The following is a 22,315-nucleotide window of genomic DNA, read 5'->3' on the forward strand; positions in this document are numbered from 1 at the left end:
GCTATTCTTTTCTTAGTGATACTTCTAGAACCCTCTGACAACACAAAACCAAGATACTCAATGTGAGGCAAAATCCACTGAAGTTTTGCTTTAGATATTTTATGTCCATGTTTATATAATTCAATCAAAAGAATCTTGCTATCTCTCAAACACACTTTAGCAGATAGAGATGCTAGGAGGATATCATCTACAAAATGTACTATTTTACTTTCCTTGAATTATATTGTTTTAAGGATGCTATTCAAAATTTGAGAAAATTGGCTCAGACTATCACAGAATCCCTGTGGAAGATGAGTGAACGTCCACTGGGCACTGTCGTATGTGAAAGCAAAGATCTTTTGAGAATCCTTGTGAATGGGTATCGAAAAAAACGCTGAACATAAATCTACCATGGTGAAATATCTTGCTTGACTTGGAATGGATGATATTATAGCTGCTGGACTTGGTACTACAGGATGAGTCTTAATTACATGATCATTTACAGATCTCAAATCCAGTATGACTCTATAGATAACATTACCATCTTGATCAAGCTTTTGTTTCTTTATTGGCAGTATGGGAGTATTGTAATTTGAAAAACACAGTTTTATGATCCCTTGTTGAATTAGGGACTCAATAATTGGTCTTATTCTGTCTATAGCTTCTTTACTCAAAGGGTATTGAGGAACACAAGGAACTGGTCCTTCCTTGGTTCTATCACTGGATCAGTTGATTTCAATAGGCCAACATCTGTGGGAGACTTTGCCCATAAATCTTCTAGTATATCCTCAGGAATAGGATAGATGGAACTCAACTCATTCTCTGCACTGACTGAATATAAGAACAGCAATGGAAAGGCTTTCAGAGATTTTTCTGGGAATTGTAATGATATATCCCCAGTGTCAGTTCATTGAATTGTTGCTCATAATTTACAAAGCAAGTCCCTTCTGAGAAGGTTCATTGGACATCTTGGCATACATAGAAATGCATGCTCCACACTTAATGGACCAAGGGTTATCATTTTAGGTTGTAATTTTGCTACTCTCTCTGGTTTTCCAGTAGCTGCAATCACTTCCATAGTACCAACAGCTCTATAATCTTTAGGAAGACTTGCAAAAATGATTTACTGGCTCCAGTATCCACCAAAGGATCATATATCTGATCCACTATAGTTACTGAAACATAACATTCAGTGCTATTTGGGGGTTGGAAGGTTTCAAGAATTGGTGCAAGTATAGTATCATCAGTACAAGGCTCAGTCATTTCCTGTCCATCCAAGTCAACATCTGCATGAATTACATGAGTTTCCCAGGATTTTGCATCATCAGTTTTTATATTACTTGCATTTGTCCTTAAATTCTCCATCTTAGTATCATTGTTCTCATTTACAATTTCATTATTATTATTTAGATTATATTCTTCATTAATTTCTCTTATCATACATTCATTAGGATTTTCTCTTAAATTTATATTACAATGTTCTTTCTCTGTATAATTACACCAATTATATCGTCCTTTGATTCAATTAATTCATTTGCATTACCACCTATATTATTTTCATTACACCATTTTCATTTATCCTCAATTCATTTCCAATTATATCACACTCATTACTTGATTCATTATCATGTGTTCTAAGGAATAACCTTCATAAGGCACTATTCTTACTCTGGTCACCCTTCACAACCTGGCTATATTTAGGCCTTGCTCCAACATTTGCCCAAGACTGCATAGTATTTAAATCAGGTGCTTGTTGTCCCTGGCAATAGGCATTTTCACATTGATTGGTATACTTTATTATTAGTAGTACTACTATTATTATTATTTTTATATATATAATATATAATATATTATTATATATTATTATATAATTATTATTAGTATTCCATCTATTATTATTGTAATTATTACTACTCCAATTATTGTTTCTATCATACCCATTATTCAATTGTCTCTTAACCTGATTCCTAAATCGGCAGTCTCTGTACAGGTGTCCAATGAAATCACACAGGAAACACTTCCTAGGACTTGATCTCCTCTCATTTGGTTTATAAGTATTATTAGTATACCTTGGCTATACAGATCTTAAAGCAGCCACAGCTTTTATTTCTTTGATTTCACTGGCCTTTGATTCAGCTTCTTGCAATTTCCATTTTAAGTCCTCAACAACAGTATCCCTCTTATCGTTCTTATCCTCCCAATCAGTAATCAAATATGTGGCCTTTTTCCGTAGATCCTCAAGGTCTAATTCTTCCCAGTGCGGGTAATTTGTTTTAAAAAATTGCCTGATCTTTGGGAGAGTATTTTTAACAAAGACCCTCTTAATATGTGCAATTGAGTTTTCTTCCAGTGGATCCATCCCCAATAAAGTTTCAGCTGCCTCAGTTATCCTTTCCAGGAAAACCACAGGAGCTTCAGAGACCTTCTGTTTGATTGCCTCAAATTTTGACCATGAATTGGACCTTTTGGTATAACTTCCCATTGCCTCCAGAATTGCATCTCTTGCCTCTACCAATGTTTCATAAACCCCCTCATCAGATGTATCTAATTTCAAATCCTCTGGCCAAGGTTGCAGTAAAGGATCTGTTCTACTGTCCTGTATAAATTTGGTCCTTTTCCTCTTTGTCAAGACCTCCTTCATCAGTAGGGCAAAATCATTAAAATCAGGATTGTACAAATCAATTGTCCTACACATGCCCTTAATTACCCTATTAGGTTCATCATTAAAAAGTGGGGTTCTCTTCCTGATGGACTCAAGGTTTTCTGGGGAAAATCTCTTACACATTTGTACTTTATGGACTTCATTTTGTCTTACCACTGGCATATCTCTAAGTGGGCACAAAGAAATCATTCCTGCCGCTTCCTCTTTTTCTAGCCTATTTAAGTGTTTGTTGTTATCTTGTGCAAAGCCTTGAGTCATATTTAGGTTTATTAAGTGCTCGAGGATATCTAGATGAATTTTCATTGGCATAACCATCATCTTCATGTCATCCCTCCTAAACCAGGTCACCAGATATTTTAGACGCTTACGACATGGGCACACAGAGGCACGAGACTTGGAGACCACACAGGCACAGATTACAGCCAGGGGTACATAAACCGCAATGTCACAAAGCTTAACATCCGTTGAGGGTTTCAGACCATCCATAGCAAACGCATAATGACAGTAAGTAGGGAACATAACAAAAATAAAATATGGCATATACATTAAATAATTAAAAAACAATCCCAACATATTGCTAAACATGTCTACTGACATGCCAGCTTCCACTGTAAGATTATTGCTACACTGTATGTTGTACATATACCAGAAGCAACAAAATTAAATTTCAAACAATCAAAACAGTTTTTTCCTTAAGATGGCTGCCCCAAGATGGCTGCTGGGGTCTGTGATGCAGCTTCAGTAAGTAACCCCTTCTGGAAGCCAACCCTCAGAATTCTATGTAACCCCCTAAGCTCCTAGCTAGCTAAATACACAATCATACAATAAATAAAAACAATAAGCAGTTTCTTCAGCCTACCTGGCTCAGCCAAGCTGTTAGGTTAGGATCTTTGGGTAAGGGAAACACAAGAGGAAAAAACATAAAAATCTGCTTTATTGTTTTGGAAGGGAAAGGAATAAGGGCTTAGGGATTTACTTATGCTTATTCTTACTTAAAACCTAACTAACTATGCTAACTAGGTTACTAACCTAAAAAACTTTACCAAATGCCCAAATCTCACACGGCACGAGTCCAAAACCAGTTAGAGCCAGGATCTGTTGTTGTTAGATGTCCAAGCAGGTCCTGATGTCCAAGTGACACAGAATGCTGCCAGCAGCCAGATACAGGAACCCTTCCTCAGTTCAGCACAGGGAAATCCTCTTCAGACCTTCCTCTTGACTTCCTCAGGAGACTAGAAGAAAAGTCTGTTGGGGCAAGATGGAGTCTTCCCAGATCCCCCAGCTTAGGCTCCCATGTGACTCTTGGTCACATGCCCCTGTCAATCATACCTAGGTTTGCACTTTTCAGTTCTTGCACAGTTTTGCAAATTGCAAACCTTTTCAGACTTTATCACATGACATCTCCTGCCTAGTCTCCAGCCTCCTACATGAAGAGAAATGCCTTTCTCATCTCTTGTTGCTGGGATATGGAAAGAGTCACCATTCCATCAAGTTTAAAGCCTTTTATCCTGCCTTGGGGAAGGAGTATCACTTGGGTTATAATACTATTCACTGAAGATCTCTAAATTTTTCACTTAATGATTAAAAGAATTCCTACTTGGTCACATTCTTCACATCCTAGTGTCTATGAACCCCTTTCGGTCATCATCCAAATTACATTCCCTAGCCCCCCTTCTACTCAATACTTTATTGTCATCTATCTCAACCAACCCACCTCAAGCCTCAACCAAATACTACCTACCCATTCCACTGTGTCTTTTGGAATGGCTACCACAAAAGCAACAATTCTTTCCCAATTTTTACATATTCTATCTCTCCTTGAAACCTGGATTCCTCCTAATTACACAGACTCCCTGGCCACTGACTACACTTCCACTCATTTCCTGAGATTTGCTGATCAATTAAGGTGGAGAATTGAAATATTCTTTGCTCTCCATTGCCACTACCAAATTCTCCCTTTACCACCATCACTCAGTGACCTCTCTTACTCTGAAGTCAGTACAACCGACATCTACCATCCAATCAAGATCTTTGTAGCTATTGTCTATAGATCTCTAGAACATTCCCCCCTCTTTCCTTAATAAGTTTCATACATGACTCACAATTTTTCTCTCCTCCTCTCCTGCCTTCATACTAGGGTCTTCAACATATTGATGTTGAAATTGATATTCCATCAAAAACCCAACTTCCCAGTTCCTCAATCCCATGACTTACTCCTCCATCCCACCTCAGATACAAAGATGCTCATACCTTGGATCTCATCATCACTCACAAATATACCATCTCTGTGGTCAAGAATTCTGAAATTCCCTTTTCTCATCACATTCTATTATGATCTAGCCCTGACCTCTCTCCAGATTGCCAGTTTTGCATCTCCAGCTGGCTAAGAGTCATTTCAAACTGAATGTCCAGTATACATTTTAATACATGTTCAAATATGAACTCATTATCTTTCCCCCAAAACCCTCTACCCTTCCAAATTTTCCTATTGCTGTTGAGGGCACCACCATCCTCTTCATCCCCAAGATTCACAATCCAGGCATCATTCTTTATTCCTTACTCTCTCTCACCACCACCCCAAATCCAACCTTTTGCCAAAGGATTTTCAAAATCAGTTTCACCTTTGCACTATCCCCTTTAGCCCAATGCCTTTGCCATTGCAATGTTCTATAAATAATAAAATAATGATAACAGATAAGATAATAATCGATAATAAAAATAAGAGACTAGAATGTGTTTGCTCTGGACTCAAGTGATAAACAAGGATAACGTAAGTAGCCAAAAGTAATCGATATCTTTGGAATCAATAAAAATCCAATCTAGGTAGAAAGAGAACAAATTGTTATACATATCTACCACCACATTGTAGGGGGTTCCTCCTCCTAAGTAATAGTTATTCGCTGCCTATCCCAGAAACTCTTCTCCCCATGTTCTGTCATTGTTCACACATAACCAATCCTCAACTCTCAGGCTCAACCCACACTTGTCAGGTGCCTTCTCAAAATGCTACAATCCTGAATGCTACTATAGAAATATTGAGTCAACTGAATATACTGCATATTCGTTTTTTTTTTCTAATCTCAGCAGGAACTCAATGAAACAACAATTCTTTTATTCTTTCTTGATTCTCAAATCCTCAACTTCACTTCTAGTTGTTTAGTCATTTCAATCAAGTCTTTTTCATAAATCTATTTGGAGTTTTCCAGTGCTCCACCTAGATATCACTTCATGCCTCTTAATCTCATCAAGTTTTGGTTGGTTTTTTTTCTAAAAACCCTTACCTTCTGTCTTGGAGTCAATACTGTGTATTAAGAGTGGTAAGGGCTAGGCAATGGGGGTCAAGTGACTTGCCCAGGGTCACCCAGCTGGGAAGTGTCTGAGGCCAGATTTGAACCTAGGACCTCCCAACTCTAGGCCTGGCTCTCAATCCACTGAGCTACCCAGCTGCCCCCTTGGTTTTTTTAAATGGGAAATCAAGTCTATGTAGCATCAGCTCCCTAAACCTTCCTAGTCTATATTTCAAAATCTTTTACCTTCAGTCATACTCTTTATTTTTGCTCCAAATTTGTGGAAGAGGTGGTCCTCTTTGTCAAGGCAAAGCTCTCTATTTATGCCTTTCCTCTTATTTATTCTTTTGTCTTCTGAAGATTGCATTATATCATTTATGCTCTATCTTTTGTCAACTGCTTTTCTCCATCTACCTACTGGTTGCTTTTCCATTGGATACAAATATTGTCAGGACTCTCCATCAGTCTTAAAAATCCTTTCTCTTGGTTCCACCGTATCCTCAGGGTATTGTCCTCCATGTCTTCTCCCATTCAATATAGACAGCGAGGCGGTTCTTTGGTGGTGGGTGGCCTAGGCGATGGGAGGTCTGGCATCAGAAAGACCTCAGTTCAAATTCAAGTTCAGATACTTACTTACGGGCTCTGTAACCCTGGGCAAGTCATAGCCATGTTTAGCTCAGTTTTAGTATCTGTAAAGTAAGGATAATAATGTCTCCCAGAGATCAAATTATGTGTTATTTGTAAGGCTCTTAGCACTATACCTGTTACATAATAAGTGCTTCATGAATATGAGCTATTATGATGATTTAAATAGTCAAGACCATCATTACCTTGAGTGCTTCTTTGGAATATGGTGAATCTTTGATCCACGTATGTAGAAACCTCCATTCTGAGTTTGTTATATTCAGTTGCTTCACTAAAATAAACTTTGGAGGAGTCCATAACAAAGCACAGAGGAGACATTTTGGGGAGGTGGAGTTCATTCAAGATGTGATTCAGTGCCTCAGTTAGCTAGCAGGTTAGTCAGGAAATAAAGATTTATTAAATGCTTACTCTACTCCAGGCACTGTGCTAAGCACTAAAGACAGAAAGGCAAAAGCAGTTGTTGCCCTCAAAGAGCATGCTGTACTGATTTTTATTTGATTTATCCCTTGTTTCACTTTTCTCCGTATCCCCAGGTTATAGAAGGCAGCTAATAAATGCTAGATGCCACATTGAATGAACTATGTATAGCAGAGAACTGAGGTCTTCTCTTCTCTTTTGTTCTCTTACCATTTTGATGCTAAGCTGGGAGAATGTTTGCAAAGTGTAATTTGTAGCCCTCCTTCCCGGTACAGCTCTTTTAGTTTTGTTTTATTGGAGTCTAATGAATATTCAAATGGGGGGAGGGGGAGGGAGAGAGATGCAGAATTCCTATTAAGGGTTAATGAAGATCTTCAAAAAGATTTCTTATCCTAAGTTAACTAGTTGCTAGAAGCCATGGACTTTGAATCAGTATTACACACAGACAGTGAATTAAATAAGCTTAATTATAGCTAGATTTTATTGGCTTCCCTGAGGTAGATGTTCGGCTGTTTCAGTCATATATGACTCTTTGTAGCCTCATTTGAGTTTTTCTTGGCAAAGATACTGGAATGGTTTGCAATTTCCTTCTCCAGCTTTTTTGCAGATGAGGAAACTGAGGCAAACAAGGTTAAATGATTTACCCAGGGTCACACATCTAGTAGTAAATGTCTGAGGCCAGATTTGACTACAGAAAAGTGAATCTTCCTAACTCCAGGTCCAGCACTCTATCCATTGACGATGAGGGGGCTTGTAACCTAAGCCAGGGACAAAAGACTTCTTAGCCTATCTTTATCAGAGAGATGCTTTCTAGTCACTCCACAAAGGTAGATGGGAACAAAGATCCCAGAAAATGTCTCCAAAGAGCAAAGGCCCATAAATGATAGAAACTTGGTGGTAAAAATGACCAAAAGGGACAATAAAAGATGATATACTCAGTAAAGAACAGAGATGAAATACTGGTAATGTAAAAGAAAATGGTATTATGGCTTGGCCAGCCAACACTGGAAGTCCTAAAACATTAGAAGTGTATTACCCTGACCACACATGCTCGTTTTTTTCATATGTGCCCTCTAGGCATGTTTTTGGTCATGTGTTTTCTCAATACGTGAATTCTTCCTCATCAGTGTGACAAACTGTAGAAAAATATATCCAATAAGAGATCGCTTTTCTGGTCGCTAATATGTGAGGAGGAATGCCCAGGTGCCTCAAATTTTAAAAGAAAAAAAAAAGAATCCTAATTTGGGTGAAGGATAATGGATGGAAAGATGCTTGTACTCCAAACAATGATGATATGAATCCACAAAGGAAAGATTATGCGGTAAGGGTCTCACTTACATTGGCAAGAACCATAGCTCTCTATTAGGTATTCTTAAAACTTGTATGATTCTTCTTAGGGACAGTGCGTTTTTTACTTGTTTTCTCTTAGTGTGAAGACCAGAAAGTGGAATATTTGTATGAGGCCCTGAAGAGAACTGGTGACAAGATTTTGAGTTCCTTCCCTTCTACTATCCCTTTGAATCTCCATTCTTCCATCAGTTACCTTGGATTCTTCATTAGTGATAGTTCTGCAGATGTTATTCGAGAATTTGCCATGTCCTTTGCAACAGAAGCATCAATATTGGCAGGTAGGCTACCATATGCATTGAAACTATAGAGATTTTTCAATAAGGAAATTATTCATTTTTAATATTAAAATGAGCAAAAGCCATAACAAGGAATTCTAGTACTCAGGGAGAATTCATTGAATGAAATAGGGGGAAGGAGCAATCTATGATATGAGTGCCTCAGTACATGCATGTAGTTGAGGTAAATTGGAAGTAAGACACTAGGCAGCCAATGAATAAAGGGTTACTGTCAAAAAGACAAATGAGAGACAGATTTGTTTTTGGAAGAGAAAATGGCATGGAGGTCCATAGAAAATAGCAATTAGTATCTGGAAAGATGTAGTTAGAAAGAAGAAAAGCTTGTTAAGTGATGGTGGCAGAGGGAGTATCTGAATCAGAGAGAAGGCAGAGCTGCTGAATTTCATTTTGTTTGTTTTCTCTATAAAAGAGTATGACTTTTGTACTAGAAAGGCAAAACTATGATACCCAAGGTAATCGAGGAGATTACATGACAGTTATCCTAGTAAGGCTGGATGGATTCAAGTCAACTGGATCAGATAAACTACATCCTTAAGGTACTAACAGAACTGTTCCATGAACCTATTGAACCATGGTCAGAAATATTCACATGATCATGGAAAATGCAGTATTGCATGACTAAAGAAGAGTAAATGTTTTCATGATTTTCAAAAAATTAAAGGATAAAATCTGCAAACTATATTCTAGTGGACAACGTTGATGCCTAGAAAAAGTATGCAATAGATTGTTGAAGAAATGATTAGTGAATATCTAACAAAGAGCCAGCATAGTTTCATTAAGAAGATATCCAGCCAGAGTGGGGGAAAAACTGGGCAGCAGGACCTCTGCAGAGTCACAGGTGATCTATTTTGTTGTGGACAGTCCCTGTTTCACCTGCTAAGCATGGGACTCTGGGCTTCTGCCACCTGTTTCTGGATATGTGAAAAGTGTTGGTTTTCTTCATAAAAAGACTAACCCAGAAGTCCTTAGAAAAGTTCTAGCATCATTTAAAAGATTTGATAAATATGTGGCGTGGGGATTTTTTAGTATTCTGATCCAAAACTCCTGTGTGAAAGAGGAAGAAATGTTGGAGCTGCTCAAGTTTGATTGGCAAAAACTACAATCAGTTCTGAACAACTTGAAAAGGGACATCAAAAGTAGAATTTGAGTAGAAACCACTGCAGATGGGAAGACTATTTTTCATAATTGCTACTTTATAAATTATCGTCTTTTGATTAATGTGGTGAAATATAAGCTAGACCACAAGAGGATGAAAATTAAGACTGATAAAAGGATTCCACTTATTGAACTTCTTTCACATTTTCCATTTGCTTTAGTATTTTTACAGACTTGGAAGCCAATCAGCTCTTTGATCTCAGGACTAGAATTTTCCATGGTACCTTTTATGAAGTAGATATGAAGAAGGATGAGTCAGCAATGCCCCCAAAAGATGGCCACATGGCCCTGGCAAGATTTAATGAACAGATTCAGTCCATTTATACATTTCCACAAGAGCATGAGGATGTTAAAAGTTGGCCTGTGAAATCTTTGAGGCAGAACTACTACTGGAGCTGCTGGAGCTGCTGGCCTTGCAGATAGACATCACTGGGGAACATTGAGTATCAAGGACTTGTACACTCATAATGTTCATGAAGTAAAAAATCAAGCCATTCCCTAATTGACATGGTCAAGAGACATGAATAGGCAGTTTTCAGATAAAGAAATCAAAACTATCAGAAAGCACATGAAAAAGTGTTCTAAATCTCTCATACTTAGAGAAATGCAAAGCAAAACAACTTTGAGATACCATCTCACACCTAGCAGTCAATATGTCAATATGACAGCAAAAGAAAATAATAAATGTTGGTGGGGTTGTGGCAAAATCAGGACATTAATGCATTGCTGGGGGAGATGTGAAATAATTCAGTCATTCTGGAAGGCAATATGGAATTATGTGCAAAGGGCTTTAAAAGAATGCATACATATCCTTTGATCCAACAATACCACTACTAGGTTTGTACCCCAAAGCAATAATAAGGAAAAATGCTTATACAAAAATATTCATAGCCACGCTCTTTGTTGTGGCAAAAAAATGGAAAATGAAAAGTTGTCCTTTGATTGGGGAATGGCTGAACAAATTGTGGTATATGATGGTAATGGAATTAGTATTGAGCTGTAAGGAAGGATGATCTGAAGGAATTCCATGTGAACCGTATTAAATTTATGGTTGGACTGAATATTTAATTGGTCACCAGGGATTTAATTACTAAATCCCAAAAATGAATTACTAAAGTAAAATGGAATTTATGATAGTTTATTTTTACAATAGAGGGAATATATTAAGGAAGGAAGAAAAAAGGGAGAGAGAGATCTCCAGCTTCCTCTGAGTCAGGTAGCAATTCAAAGGCCCCAGCCAGGGGAAAGGAGTCTCAAGACAATGGGCCTTTCCTGGAGGCTCACGTCTCCAGAAAGGACAAGGAAGGAAGTCAACCTTTACACTTACCATGTTGTCAGTTCAATCAGAAGATTCTTTTATCAGGCTCAAGTCCAGAAGGCTCTACTCCAAGTGTGTCTCTTTCAAACTCCCAGAAAAACAACCTTCAACAACCAACCCTCAGAAGACCAACCACCAACTCCCAGAAGACCAGCCTCTAACAACTAAGCTCATTTAGGCCCTTGTCTCCTTCTTTTAAAGACCTTTTTTCTTGTGTCACTTCACCTAATTCCACATTTACTAATCACAGCTGACACTCTGCTCTAGGACTGCCCAGAAGACAGTTAGTTGATTCTAATCCATTACCCACTATGGCATACATAGGTCACAGACCTCCCACTTCATGATTAAGTGGGATATTTACACCCTTGGTGATTAGATCTAACATGGGCAGATCTTCCCATTCAACTTCAAGTACTGTGCTTACATTTATGAGGATTAAATCAACAAATAGACAGGGGATTACAATTCAATCTTCACAGTCAAGGAAGAGCTAAGTACCTTCATTGTTACAATCAAAGGAGAGCCAAATCCAATCTTCACAACTGGAAGAACCTCAGTGAACTGATGCAGAGTGAAATGAGCAGAACCAGAAGAACATTGTACACAGAAAGTAAAACATTGTAGAACAATCCAATGTAATGGACTTTGCTACTAGTAGCATTGCAACAAATCAGGACTCTCCTGAAGGACTTATGGAAAAGAATGCTATCCACAGTGAGAGAAAGAACTATGGGAGTAGAATTACAACAGAAAAACCTATGACATCACTTATCACATGTATATATGGGTGTGTGATTTGGGGTTTAGGATTTTAAAAATCGCTCTATTGCAAAAATGAATAATATGGAAATGGGTATCAAGTGATAACATTGATACAGCCCAGTGGAATTGCTTGTCAGCTCTGGGAGGGGGGAGGGAAGAGAAAGAAAATGAATCAATGAATCATGAAAACATGGGAAAATGTTTTAAAAGAAAAATATGTTCATGGAGAATCATCATAGAGGACCAAGATGATCTTCATTGGGCAGCAGCTGATAAGAAACCCAACAAAGAGAGACCTATTTGGTTGAGAGAGAGCCCAGTCTACAGAGCTTATGACTGAAGAAATGAAGGAAGGTAGATCAGACATAGATGTTTTTCAGGGATGGGGAAAAGGAGGTCTGGCACTGAATGAGGAGGAGGAGTCATGAGAACCTCCCCATTCATGAAAGGACACCTTCAGCAGCCATTAGCTCATTGGGGCGGCTGTTTCTCTCACTACTACAAATGGCAATGCTTCAGAGAATGAGGCAAGAAAATCAGGAAATTCTGCACCCCGTCCATCTGCAGCTGTCTCACTTATACCAGGCAGGCAGAAAGAAGAGGAGGTTGAGGAAGTGGCAGGTGAGCCAGTTGTCATGGTAGCTAGGCATTCATTCTCCTGCTACAGTGAAGTGAGCGAGTGACCTGAGTTAGAGGCACAAATGGCTGCAACAGGAAAAGAAGTCTATATTGCAATGGGACAAGACATATTTGAATGAAACTTTTCCTATCTCTTCCATGTAGCTAGACTAAAGAATGAGTTTTTCAAATTATTTCCCAATATTTTGTCTAAAGAAAATGTTCATTTCACACAAATCAGAACAAAGGTATGAATTTTACTTTATTGTTCCAAAACAGAAAAGAGGAGGAAAGAAGGAAAGATAATAAAGTAAATTTTATACAAACTGGGACAATTCATTTACCCCCTTTGTCTGTCACCACAGTATTAAGATTTATTTTCTATTTTTTTTGCATCCATCACTTGCTCACTCTTTTAAATGAGGAATATCTCTGCCACCAATATTAATTTTGTTTTTTATAGATGTTTGACAAAAAGATATTATGCACAGAGGAGCTGGGTGGCTCAGTGGATAGAGAACCCAGCCTAGAGATGGAAGATCCTGATTTCAAATCTGGCCTGAAACATTTCCCAGCTGTGTGACCCTGGGTAAGTCACTTAGCCCCCATTGCCTAAGAGTGGTAAGGGATAGGCAATGGGGGTCAAGTGACTTGCCCAGGGTCACACAGTTGGGAAGTATCTGAGGCCAGATTTGAACCTAGGTCCTCCCATCTCCAGGCCTGGCTCTCAATCCACTGAGCTACCCAGCTGCTCCCAGCATCGTTTCTTAATGCAGTATTTTAAACACATATGTACATATTTACACATATACCTATATATAAACTTTTTATAGGTGCCCATAAAAGTAATGACTTTTAAACATTTTCTCTTATAGTTTTTTTAATATAATTTTACACACCTTTGTGAACATTAAAGATTGTTTTAGAATTTGACCCTTAAAACTGATTTCTTTTGTATGGTTGAAAGCTAGAATTGAAAAACTATTTTCCAACTATATTATGCCACTTAAACTTTGTTATTGCTGGTAATGTAAGACCTGGGGCAAGAGTTCTAACTGATATTTTATCTCCTTTAAAAATGAAGTTTTCTTTAAAAAAAAAAAAAAGAATATCATACCAGACGAGTCCTACATCCTTTTTAAACAGGTAACTAAACTAGTAAAGTCAAGGAAATGTTCCAGATATAATTTCTCCTTGCTATGATTAGAGCACAAAATGTTCGTGGTAGCATAAATTGCTTCCTTGTACTTACTAGGGGTAAGATTGATTTCAGGCCAGTATAATAGTCTATTGCACAGCTACAGTAACATTCACCAGTTGCACCATTCTACCGTCTTCCATTTTCTTAGCAATAAAAAAGCAGAAATGTCCAACTCCAGGAGCTTGCTTTCAAGTGCTGCCCCAAACTGATTAGCATAATTGAGTGATGGGGCAGTGCAGCCCAACGTGTTCATGTGAAAGAAACTGAGCATTCTAATCTTGCAAATACCATATTTGTGCTACTATAAATGATGACATCAGTGAGCACTAAGTAAGTCTGGGAAACTGGCGCAGACAAAGACACAGAACCAGACACAGTACAAGCAAAGGCCACAGGATACGGCAGAGCAGATTAAATTTGTACAGATGATTTCAGACCACAGCGATGCTGACGTTGGGAAGAAGGTGAAGCAATTAAGTGATATCCCAGACCAAAACCAGGCTGAATGTCTGATTGTTTTGCATGACTGCAATGAAAATGTCAATTCGAGCTCCGAGTGGAGAAGAATCCAGAGATGTATTCACAGGAGATGGTTGGGAAAAGGAAGGGAATCTGAGGCAGAAGGATGGTGGACAGATGGAAGGCAGTGAGGAAGGCAAAGAGAATCAAGACCAAGACAGAGACAATGGCAGCAGAAAGGGCAAGCCACTAAAGAGGAGAAGAGATGCCAATCATGAATGAGAGTTGCAGGGTCTGGAAAATGGGTTGGATGGTGCTGAGCCTGAAGGCTTATCTGGAAGCGTCGTAGAAAGAGGCTGGAGAGGCAAGATAAGGCCCAGGTGGCTCTGGTAGGAGGGGACGGTGATTTTCTGCCCAAAGCATAGACCCCTTAACCCAGCTGATTAAACAGAGCTAACCAGTACCAAAGACATCTAGGTGGCACGGTGAGCTGAGCACAAGACCTGAAACCAGAAAGTTTCTGTCATCAGATGCTTAATAATGGTGGGACCCTTGGCAAGTAAGAAATGGGTCGAAGCAGAACATCATATCACAGCTTGGATCAGGAAATGGCTTCTTCCATCACAGCATGATGAGCATTCTAGGAAAGGAGTTTGGCGATGTGGTGATGTAGCACCACAAGGCTCCCAATTCCTAGAACAGCGCAAGACAGCCAGACTTTGACAGTTGACAGCTCAGCACTTAGTCAAGTGGGAGCACCACCGCTTCCTTCCTTCCTTCCTCCTGGGTCATGGCTTTACAACACAATTTCCCCTGCTAGTGAGTGCATAATGATTTAAAGAACCCGGCAGATTTAGTGGTCCACAGCCCTTTCCCCAAACGCCAGGTTTTCTCCTCACTTTCAGCCATCATAGAGGGGTTCCTGAAGGAAAAGCCACCTGCTATGACCATCTGTACAGCTACACCTCTGGCCCTTTCCTCTCCATTGCCAACCAAACCCCCCACAGCTCCACAGATATCCTCCCCTGAGGTGCCCTCAGACAAGTCCTCCAGCCTTTAGCTGACTAAGCAGAATCTGAAGCCACAAAAGAAAGATTCCTTCCTGGCTCAGCGGATAATTTAGGGCTAAACCTGCACTTTGGGACATTATGGTTTGGGGCAGAAGCTGTCCTTTTAGGGTATGAGTTTACTCCTACCAGGAGAACGAGTCAGATTCCAAGCAGCCATTGCAAGTAAGTCTTCTCCTACCATTTTATCCAACCAAAATCAAGCCATCTCTGGCTACTAGACCCTCCCAATTCAGTCAGCAGCCTTTACCTCCTGAAACAGTGCTCAGGGCCCACCCTATGAGCAGAGATCCCCACAGACTTGGAAGTAACCTAACTCCATCTCCTCATCTCCTCCGAATGATCTGACTCATGCAAAGAATGGCTTCATCTCTGTACAGGTCACACTGTTGTAGACCACACGATCTGTTAAAGATGCTACTGACCCTGTGGCCAAATCTGATTCACCTTCTGCTCCTACTTATTTCCAGTCTCAGTGACAGCATCCACAATTTCCTTGCTGAGAACAACCAATCAGCACTCATCTATACCACAGGGAGGAGCTTCCAAATACTAGCTCATGGAATCCAACAGCACAACATCTACCCGACTGAAACACATCATCTTCTAGGCACACTTCAACATCAATTCTTTTGTATACAAGCATCTAAAGTGCAATGAGTCTCCATTCTTTCTCCACCACTTTTTACAAAGCATCATGCAGAGTCTCAATGCCTCTCCCTGTGATCAGCATTTCATCCTAGCAAAATTCTGACACAAATATTCCAAGTTTCTTCTCCATGGATCCATGGATCCTTCTCTAAGAAAGTCCTAATCTTTGTCTGTGGTTCCACTGTGATGTAATAGCATGCACTATGGAGTGGGGAGAAGCACATTTATATATATATGTCTTTTTCTGGTGCTTCAAGATTTTTTTTTATCCAGGTTATTTTATCTACTTATTTTTAGCATTCTTTTTCATTTCAAGTTTTTTCTTAACATCTTCTGCCTTAGAATCAATATTGTGTAGGGGATGGAGTAGGACACCTCTTCCTCTGATTTCAGGAAATTATGTTTGTTCTCTCTCTTATAATTAGAAAGTCCTAATCATTCTTCCAATTAGAAATCAGATTACCTCATCTCATATCTTGGTTTATATCCTGTTAATTGTTTTCTTTTAATGCATAAAAATCTGCCTCCCCTTGTCTTTGAGATCCAATGCTGAGCTGAGGATTCCTTGTCCCAATGTGTCATACAATTGACATTCATAGCTTTACCTTTGTTTCTTTATTTATTTCAGATTTTACCCATTACATCTCTTAGAATGACTTATCTCCTTTTTAAGTTCCCAATCCCCCAGCTACAATTGCTCTTTCTCTCAAACCCCCCCCCCCCCGCCGTGTTTATTTTGTGTATATTCTGTACATGATTGTCTCAGGAGAATGGAAGCTTCTTGAGGTTAAGAATTGATTTTTTTACATTTGCTTTTAGTGATATCTTCTGTTTCTTATATCGTCATGGTTGTCTCAAATATTCCTCACTCTACCTCTCCCGCAGACATCTCATATAAGAAATAATAGTTTAAAGAGGAAAAAAGTCAACACAACAAATGAATACACTGAGAAAAGTCCAAAAACATATGCAATATGTAGCAGTTGAGGACCTCCCACCTCCATCATCTCTCCTATTGGCAGATTTCACCCCTGCCTTGTAGCATTTATCCTGTGGGTTTTTTCATTGTGCCTCACTCCTGGAACAATGTTGCTGGTGCCAGAGAAGACACTGGCCTAGGGTAGGTCCAACCAACTCATTATCTTGGTTTAATACTATTTTCTACCTTCCCTTGGTTACTTTTTTTTTCTTCGTTTGCCTCAAAATCTCCTCCCTACTACATCCTTATCCTCTCATTCCCCAAGATGCCAGTTAACCCTTGTCTAGTTCCTCCCTTCCAGACTTAGGATGAGTAGACTTTTCAAGCACCAAATCCCCTCGATCCATGTTGGCAACAGCATGGCATGGGTGCCCCAGGGTTTGGGAGGGGGCTGCTCCATTCCCCCTCTCCACTGCACCTGAGGACATTTTTGCATGACCCACCCCTCTATCCAGCAGCCCAATGTGAGCACTTCATCCCTCCACTCTCTGGGGTAATGAAGGGGCTCACAAGTGACTTGAAGGAGCAGTTTGGGCACTTGATCTCTAAAAGGTTTTCCAATGCTGCCCTAGACCCTACCCAGTGCCAGGTCTCTATCTCCTTTCACAAGCCTCTCCCTTTGAAATGGTACTTCAATTTCTATGTTCAGAAGTTCTAACAAATCCTCTACTATTTCCTGTACTGTGGTGTTAAGGTCTTTTCTCCTCTCACGGTCTTTTGGGAGGTCTATGATCCTGCCTCGGAGATCAATATGTTTTACTGCCTCATCTGCATATTTTCTTTTTGAAGAAAGAATCTGCTTGGAACATTTAAAATATTAGGATTTTAATTACTATTTAACTAAGAATTATGTTCATTAAAATATATTCCATTAACTCCCTCTGTCCTCCTGTACTTAAAAGACGTACGTATATGTCTTAAATTGCGTCTTACTGATTTTATTCATCAGCTCTTTCTCTGAAGGGAGACATACATAAGTAATTTTTCATAGAAAACTTCTGTTGCTGTATATAATAATTCTCTTGAATCTGCTTGTTTTGCTCTTCATAACGTATAGAATTGGCGCGGTTTGCATTTCTCTAGTCAATAATGATTTAGAGCCACATGTAAAACCCAGTGGAATTGCACATGGTGGGGGGAGGGAAAGAATATGAATCTTGTAACCATGGAAAAATATTTTAATTAATTAAGAATTTCCAAACTAAAAAAAATAATAATGATTTACAGCATTTTCTCATATATATGTGTATATAGCTTTAATTTCTTCATACAAAAACTGTTCATCTCTTTTGACCATTTATCAATTGGGATATGGCTCAGATTCTTATATACTTGATGAAGTTCTCTATATATTTTAGATATGAGACCTGTCTGAGAAACTGTTTATAAAAATTTTCCCCAACTTACTGCTTTCCTTCTAATCTTGACTATATTGATTTTATTTGTACAGAAACTTTTCAATTTAATGTATTCAAAATTATCTATTTTACTTTTCACAATTCATAAATTCTTCTTCTATCCATAAATCTGATAGTAATATGATCCTTGTTCTTCTAATTTGCTTATAATATCTCCCTTTACACCTAAGTCATGTATTCTTTTTTATCTTATTTTGGTAAATAGTGTAAGAAATTTCTCTATACTTAATTTATACCAACTTGCTTTCTAGTTTTCCCAACAATTTTTTACCAAATATTGAATTCTTATTCCCATAACTTAGATCTTTACCTTTGTCAAACACAAGGTTATCATAATCTTTCATAATTGTTTGTTGTATATCTATTTTCTTCCATTGAACTACTTTTCTATTTCTTAGCTAGGACTAGATAGTTTTGATAATAACTGCTTTATAATATAGTTCAAAACATGGTACTTTCCTTAACATTTAAAGAAGTATTTCCTTTGGTATTCTTGGTATTTTATTATTTTTTTCTAGTTCAATAAAATAATTTTTTTGGTAATTGATTTGGAATGATATTGAATAGGTTAATTTAAGCAGGATTGCCATTTTAATTATATTGGCTCGGCTCACCCATGCACAATTAAAATTTCTCCAATTCTTTGAATCTGATTTTATTTGCATAAAAGTGTTTTAAAGTTATATTCATATAATTACTGGATCTGTTTTGGAAGATGTACTCTGGTATTATATTCTACCTGTGGATAATTTAAATGGATTATCTCTTATTTTCTCTCCTTGCAGGACATTTTTAGTGACATATGGAAAAGCTGATGATTTATGTGTGTTTCTTTTATATCCTGTTATTTTACTAACATTAGAGTTTCAATTAATTTTTAGTTAAATATAGTACACATATGTAGAAATTTCTAGAGAGAACTAGGATTTTTTATCTATATTCATTAATGAAATTGGCATATAATTTTCTCTCTTGGATTTTCTTACTAGTTTAAGCATCAGCATCATAAAAGGAGTTTGGCACGAATTCTTCTTTACTAAGTATTCTAAATAATTCACTTAATATCAAAATTAGATGATCCTTAAATGTTTGACAAAATTCACTTGAAAATACACCTGGTCCTGGTACTTTTTTCATAGGAGGTTCATTTATAACCTATTTGATTTCTTTTTCTAAAATGGACTTATTTAAATATTCCATTTCCTCCTCTCTTCATCTAGGCAATTTAGATTTTTGTAGGTATCCATCCATTTTATAGTTAAGTGTATTGGCATATAACTGGGCAAAATAATTCCTAATGCTTGCTTTAATTTCGTCTTCATTGGTGGTAAATTCACCCTTTTCATTCTTGATGCTAGTGATTTGATTTTCTTCTCTCCTTTTAAAAATGATATTAACTAATGTTTTCTCTAATTTGTTGAGGGGTTTCATAAAACTAACTCTAACTTGAATTTATTAGCTCAATCATTTCCTTAAATTCAATTTTTTTAATCTCATGTTTACTTTTTAGGGATTCCAATTTAGTATTTAATTGAGGATTTTTAATTCCTTCTTCTAATTTTTTAAATTGTATACTAACTCATTGATCTATTCTTTCTCTATTTCATTGATATAAGAATTTAGAGATATACATTTTTCTCTAATTACTGCCTTTGCTGTATCTTATAAGTTTTGGTATGCTGTCATTGTTATCATTTTCTTTACTAAAATTATTTATTGTTTCTATGATTTATTATTTAATCTATTCATTCTTTAAGACCAAGTTATTTAGTCTCCAATTAATTTTTATTCTGTGTTTCCATGGTCCTTTATTAAAATATATTTTTGCATTATGATCTGAAAATGATTCATTTAATATTTCTGCTTTTCTTTACTTAACTATAAAATTTGTTTCTTAACATGTGATCAATGTAAAAGTACTATGTGCTGTTGAGAAAAGGTATTTTCCTTTTCTATCACCATATAATTCTTTCCAGATATCTATCATATCTAAGTTATCCAAGATTTTACTTATCTCCTTAACTTCTTTGGGTTTTTTTAGATTTATATAGTTCAAGAAGAGAAGTTTTACATCCCTCTACTATTGTAGTTTTGTCATCTATTTTCACCTGTAGCTCTTTTAGTTTTTATTCTTAAAAATTGGATGCTATAACATTTGGTACATATGTGCTTAGTATTGATAATGTTTCTTTATCTGTAATACAATTGAACCCAATATAGTATCGCTAGTTATTTCTTTTTTTTTATCCTTATCTTCTGTCTTAGAATCAATACTAAGTATTAGTTCCAAAGCAGAAGAATGTCAGGGACTGGGCAATTTAGGTAAAGTGATTTGCCCAGAGTCATACAGCTAGGAAGTGTTTGAGATCAAATTTGAACCCAGGACCTCTCATCTCTATGCCTGGCTCTGATTGTACTGAGCGACCTAGCTGCTCCCCCATAACCATTTATCTCTTTTAATTAGATCTATTTTAGCTAATTTTATCTGAGATCATTATTTCTAACCCTGCTTTTTTCTATCAGCTGAAGCATATTTTTTTTTTACTTCATCTTTCTATTTTTATTCTATGTGTATCTCTCATTTTTAAGAGTATTTCTTGTAAACAAGATATTACCAGGGAGGGTTTGGATTTTTAATCCATTCTGCTATCTATCTCCATTTTATGGATGAATTTAATACATTCACATTCAAACTTATAATTATTAATTTATATTTCCCTTCATTATATTTTCATCATTATTTTTCCATCTTTCTCTCTTCTTATTTTATTCCTCCTCAGAAATCTAATGTTCCTCTATTACCTCCCTATTCCCCACCCCTTCTTTAGTTCTACTTTCATTTCCCCCCCTACCCTTCTAAGTAAGATTCCCTCTTTTCTCCTCCCCTTACCCTCCTAGTTGTTAATCTAGTTACTCTTCTTAGTCCCTCTTATCCTCTTATTTGTTAATATAAGTGACTTCTATTATTCTCTCATCTTATCTCCTTTCTCTCTTTTTTTATATTCTATATATCCTTCTAAGAATCCATCTTTGAATTTTTATCCCTCTCTCTTATCTCTGTATGATGTAATAGATGATATTTTAGGGTGTATATTTTGATGGATACTAGATAACTAATGGATAAGGTAGTTATCTTCTTTTGCCTACCTTCCTTCTTTTTATACCTCTCTTCCTCCCTCTTCATAAGCCTTTCAGCCTCCCCTCCCCCCTTCCTCAGTCTCCCTCAAGTCACTCAGTGTGAGCTGAGAGGTTTCAATGAAATAGTTCTTAATCTTCTTTGTCAAACAAGGGGTTTATTTGGGGAATACAGGACAAGGGTGGAGAATAAGGTAAGAGGGGTAGGATATCCCTATTCTCTATGGTGAGTGTTGGATTGGAAGATATTGAGAGAAATGGCAATTCAGTCACTAGTATGAAAGAGAACCAGTCAGAGAAAGATATAAGGACTACTGTCCTTTTCTTCTGCCTTCAAATCAGCCAGGTCACCTCCAACTTGATTATCTCAAGTCCCAGAGTTAAACTAACTTCTTCCTTCACCTCAGCCAAAAAAACCAAAAGTCTTCAGCTTCGGTCACCATCATCAGCCAAAGACCTCAAATCCAGTCAAACCATTGGCTCTTGCCCCCAACTGTTTCCCAGTCACATTCCAAATGGAATGTTCATTTGACTGATAGATGATCAATCTCCAGTTTCTTGTCTTGCTGCATTTTCTTATAATTTCTCTCTTCTCCACAATGAGGAAGAAAAATTTTACCCTTCTATGTGCATGCATTATTTCTTCTTTTACTCAGATCAAATGAGAATAAGGTACTACCATCCTTCTATCCCTTCTTTTCCTTCATTGTAACATTTCTTTAATTCATGCCTTTTATATAAGATGATCATTTCAATTTATCTCTCCCCATCCAATTTTATTTTATTTTTAACTTATTCTTTTATATTCAATTCAACCTCAAAGCTTCTATCTATAATCATTCAAACCATCCAATTAATCATATCATTCTTAAAGTTTAGACATAACATTTTCCTAGATGAGAAGTAAACATTT

At 37.4% G+C, this 22,315-nt stretch overlaps 1 protein-coding gene across 1 annotated transcript in view; it reads left to right on the forward strand.

Moving 5' to 3' along the window:
- UBASH3A (ubiquitin associated and SH3 domain containing A) overlaps positions 1-22,315 on the forward strand; it is a 140,094-nt gene that overhangs the window by 41,603 nt on the left and 76,176 nt on the right. The window contains exon 4 of the mRNA XM_007493177.3: positions 8,420-8,618. Within this exon, the coding sequence (XP_007493239.1) occupies positions 8,420-8,618 (199 nt within the window). The remainder of the gene's footprint in view (positions 1-8,419; positions 8,619-22,315) is intronic.

Source organism: Monodelphis domestica, chromosome 4 (assembly GCF_027887165.1).
Source record: "Monodelphis domestica isolate mMonDom1 chromosome 4, mMonDom1.pri, whole genome shotgun sequence".
Taxonomy (NCBI): Eukaryota; Metazoa; Chordata; class Mammalia; order Didelphimorphia; family Didelphidae; genus Monodelphis; species Monodelphis domestica.